This window comes from Vanellus vanellus (assembly GCF_965231255.1).
Source record: "Vanellus vanellus genome assembly, contig: HAP1_SCAFFOLD_35, whole genome shotgun sequence".
Classification (NCBI taxonomy): domain Eukaryota; kingdom Metazoa; phylum Chordata; class Aves; order Charadriiformes; family Charadriidae; genus Vanellus; species Vanellus vanellus.
In genome coordinates this window covers 1,479,923-1,484,191 of record NW_028128889.1, presented here as the reverse complement: position 1 = coordinate 1,484,191, position 4,269 = coordinate 1,479,923, and the positions used below count along the sequence as shown (strand labels likewise).

General features: G+C 53.0%; 1 protein-coding gene across 1 annotated transcript; it reads right to left on the bottom strand.

Annotated features, from left to right (window-relative positions):
- Positions 1–3,279: 3,279 nt before the first annotated feature.
- LOC309683927 (olfactory receptor 5AP2-like) lies at positions 3,280–4,269 on the bottom strand (the record flags this gene model as incomplete). Its single annotated transcript, XM_082499904.1, has 1 exon — positions 3,280–4,269. The coding sequence occupies one exon, from the start codon at positions 4,267–4,269 to the stop codon at positions 3,280–3,282; it is 990 nt and encodes a 329-aa protein (XP_082356030.1).

Here is a 4,269-nt window from a genome sequence, read left to right as displayed (position 1 = left end):
GGTTCAAGCCCCAACTTCAGCAATGCGTTCCCCCTTGGCCTTTTGCAGAGCTGTCCTGTCTTCTTCCAGCCTTCCCTGGTCCTTCTCTGTCCACCCTCCCCAGGCACAGGGCAGAGCTTCCCCCAGGATGGGCACTGCTTGGGTGAGGCAGAGGGTAGCAAGAAGGGCTTCAGTAAGAGTGTTGGCAGCCAGAGGGCGGCAAAAAGTTGTGGTGGCACTGCTGAGTGGGGCAGGGTGCCTGGTGACCAAGGGGATGTGGAGAGAGTGTCAGTGAGCTGACTGGTCTTATGCGACTCTCACTCATACAGACATGAAGAGTTGCAGCCAAGGGTGCTGAGGGTGCTGGTCAAAGTCATTGTTTGTCTGCTTCTCTCATCCTGGGAAAGCCATGGAACTCAGGGAGGTTCCTGATGCTTGGCAGAAGGCAAACCTCCCACCCACCTTCATGAAGAGCCAAGAGGAAATTCAAGGAACTACAGTCTAGTCAGCCTGACCTACGTCCCCAGGAAGGTGATGGACCAAATATTCCTGGAAGCCATTCCCAAGACCTTGATGGTCAAGACGGGGATTGGGAACTGCCAGCATTGCCTCAACAACGGCAAACTGTGCCTGACCAACCTGAATGCCTTTTACAACAACACGATGGGCCCTTGGGATGGGGGGTGAGGTGGATGCAGTAGCCCTTGACGGCTTGGTGAAAGGGGCTGCCTGGGTGGAATATGTTTATCCAAGACAAATGTCATGTTCCCCTTGCCACTGCACTGGGACAACACTATGCAACAGGCCCGGCTGGGGATGACCGGCTGGAAGGCAGCTCTGCAAAGAGGGTGGGTGGACAGCGAGTGGGAGAGGAGGGAGCAGCGTGCCCTTAGGATTGGGAATGCCAACAGCATTCTGGGCTGCATTAGCAAATTCAGAGGCAGCAGGGAAAGGGCAGTGATGCTTTCCCTCTGGGAACCGCATCAGGACTGCTGTGTCCAGTGTGTGGGTTTCCCACTGCCCCACATGGCCTCCAACACCAAATGGACCAGGGTGCATTCAGGGCAGGAGAAATGTCACCCCCAAACAGTCCCCATGGCAGCCCTTTCTCCTTCTTCCCCAAGTAGTCCCCTGTTTGTTCCCTCCCACCAGTGCCTGCCCCTGCCCAACCCCAGCTGAATCCCACGTTGGTGTGTGCAGACAGCTCTGCTGCAGGGTCTGGCAGCATCTAGGCCAGGAGAGATTGCACAGGTCTGGCCATGCCCCCTGCAGGCACTGAGCCCAGCAGGAGGATGGAACTGGCCGTGCAGCAAAGGTCCCTCCCTGGGCCTGGGGTGTATGGCCAGAGGTGGAAGTGGTCAGGGTGCGGGGCTGGTTTGCTCCCCATTGCCCTGGGGCAGCTTCCCCAGGGTGTCCAGGGACTGTGGCACAGACCAGCTCATCTCTTGTCCACCTTTCACACCTTGCTTCATCTCCGTGAAACCTGGCTCTGTATGGTGATCACTCTTCTGAGTCTCCATTCACTGCCCACCCCAGGGAACGTGCACAATCCCCATCCTCTCCTCACCCCTCCAGACTCCTTTCCAGAGGAACGATAGATGCCATCAGCCCTGTCATACATGTGGCAGCCTAAAGAGCTAATGAGGAGCTCGTGCAGCATCTCCGCAGCCCCTGCTCACCAAGAAGGCAGCATTTAAAACCAACATTTGTGTCTAATGGATCCCAGTTGTACTGCGAGCTTATCCCTGCAGTCACAGGGAGAAGAGGAGAAAAGACACATGTACTGGTGAAGAAGCTGAGGAGGAGTCAGCAGTGTGCCCTGGAGGCAAAGGCCATTGACATACTGGCTCCCATAGCACAGGCCACTGAAAAAGTTGAGATCTGTGGAGAACCAATGACCATCCCTGCCCTCAGCCCTGGATAAACTGGGTGGGGTGGGTTGGTCATGGCTGTCAGTGAAGCCTCACACAGCTGCTCCCTCACTGCCTCACTCCTCACCCCAGTGGAATGGGGGCAGAGACTAGGAAGAGCAAAAGTCAGGAAAGTCATGGATCAAGATAAATAGTTTAATACGCAAAGGAAATAAAAAGAAGAAAGAATAAAAAATAAATAAACAAGAAGATAATAAGAGATGCAAAGTCAAACACCACCTTCCACAAGTACACGAATGCCCAGGCAGTCCCCAAGCAATGGCTACCCACCCAAAACCACCTCCCCTCCAATTTTATTGCTGAGCATGATGCTATACGGCATTGCATATCTGTTTGGTCTGCTGTCCTTGCTGTGTCTCCTCCCAACTTCTTGTAAACTCTCAACCTACTCACTGTAAGAGCAGTGTGAGAATCAGAGACAGTCTGGATGCTGTGCAGACACTGTTCATCAACATGGTTTTGGTCCCCAATCCAAAACACAAGACCTTACGGGCTGCTATGAAGAAAATGAGCTCCATCCCAGCCAGACCCCCTACACTGGGTCAAAGCTTTCCAGTGGGGAAGGAGGGCTGAGGTGGAAAGCCTGATCCTCCACAAATGGAGGAGATGAGGCAAGGGAGGGGGTGTCCCAGTGAAGAGAGAAGACCTTGAGCTGGAGCCAGAGTATCACAGCTGGAGCAGGGATTTGCTCATTTCCCTGGGAAGAGGGGAGGGAAAGGTGGAGGGAGGGAGATGCAGGAGATGATCTTGTTTTAGCCCTCATAAAGAGGAACTGCTTGAATCACTCCAGCCGGAGAGGTGGAGAACCTACCTTTGCAGCAAGAGAAGCAAAGGCTTCTCACTCAGCTGCTGAGCTGCTGCATCCCCAGCTGGATCCTGAGGCATGCCTGCAGCAGGGCCTGGCCAGTGGCAGGAGGAGATGTGCATGGCTGTAACCCATGTGAGCCACCCAATAGGAATGGCCCATTTTTCCTTGGCAGTGCAGTGAAGGTAGACCCTTGTTAGTGGCTGACATGCGAGCCTCACACTCCTGAAATGTGCACCACAGGGGGGATGCGCACCATGTGACTACCATCCCCGGAACCCACAGTGAGAAAGATGGCCTCATAATGGCCCTTGTAAGTATTCACAAACTTGGGCAAATATCTTCTCTTTACTCTTCCAGAAAAGACAACCTTGACACTTCAGTACTTCCCACATGGTGTTTATTAACAAGGAAAATCAAACCCGTGACATTTTCTAGACTGTTAATTAAACCATGATATTTCTTCCCAAAGACCTTTTGCTATCTTCCCTTCAGCACTCCACAAGCGGTCTCAGTGGCACACACTTCTGAAGAGCCAGCCGGTATCCAGAGCTTTCAAAGGAGCTAGAAGTGTCTCTTGCCTGTGTCAACAAGGGACCATGAGCTCTGGGTGAGGACCAGGGCTTTCCTCATAATTTCTCTGAGTGCCTCCCTGACCTCCCTGTTCCGCAGGCTGTAGATGAGGGGGTTGACCAGGGGTGTGAGGATGGTGTAGAAAAAGGAGAACAGTTTATTAAGCTGCCTCAGAGGAGCTCTTCTAGGCACCATGTAGACAACAAAGAGGGTTCCATAGAAAATGGTGATGAGAGTGAGGTGAGAGGAGCAGGTGGAGAAGGCCTTTTCTCTGCCTGTGCTGGATGGGATCCTCAGGATGGCAGCTATGATGCACACGTAGGAGCCCAGTGTGAAAAGGAAGGGAAAAACGACATCTAAGATACAAAATATGATAGAAATAATTGTGACATCTCTGGTGTCACTGCAGACAAGCTCCAGCAATGGGGTAAAATCACAGAAGAAGTGGTCAATGGCCTTGGGGCCACAGAACTGCAACTGGGATAAGAAGGCCGTGACTACCACCAGCAGCAGTGATCCCCATAGCCAAGAGGCAGCTGTCAGGAGTACAGAGACTTTCCAGGTCATGAGGCTTGCATAGACCAAGGGCTGGCGTATGGCCAAATACCGATCATAGGCCATGGCCGCCAGCAAGAAACACTCAGTAGTCACAAAAGAACCAAAGAAGTAGAACTGAGCCAGGCAGCCGTGTGCAGAGATGCTGCTGTCCCCAGTCAGGAAGCTGGCCAGCAAGCGAGGCAGGATGGTGGAGCTGTAGCAGGTCTCCAAGGAGGACAGATTGCCCAGGAAGAAGTACATGGGGGTGTGCAGGTGCCGGTCTGCCACCACCAGCACAATGATGAGGATGTTCCCAACCATGGTGACTGAGTAGATCATAAGCAAGAGGAGAAAGAGCAGGTTCTGGAGCGTGGGGACATCACTTATTCCCAGCAGCACAAAATCCATGGATGATGTCCTGTTGTCCCTTTCTCCTTCTTCCAT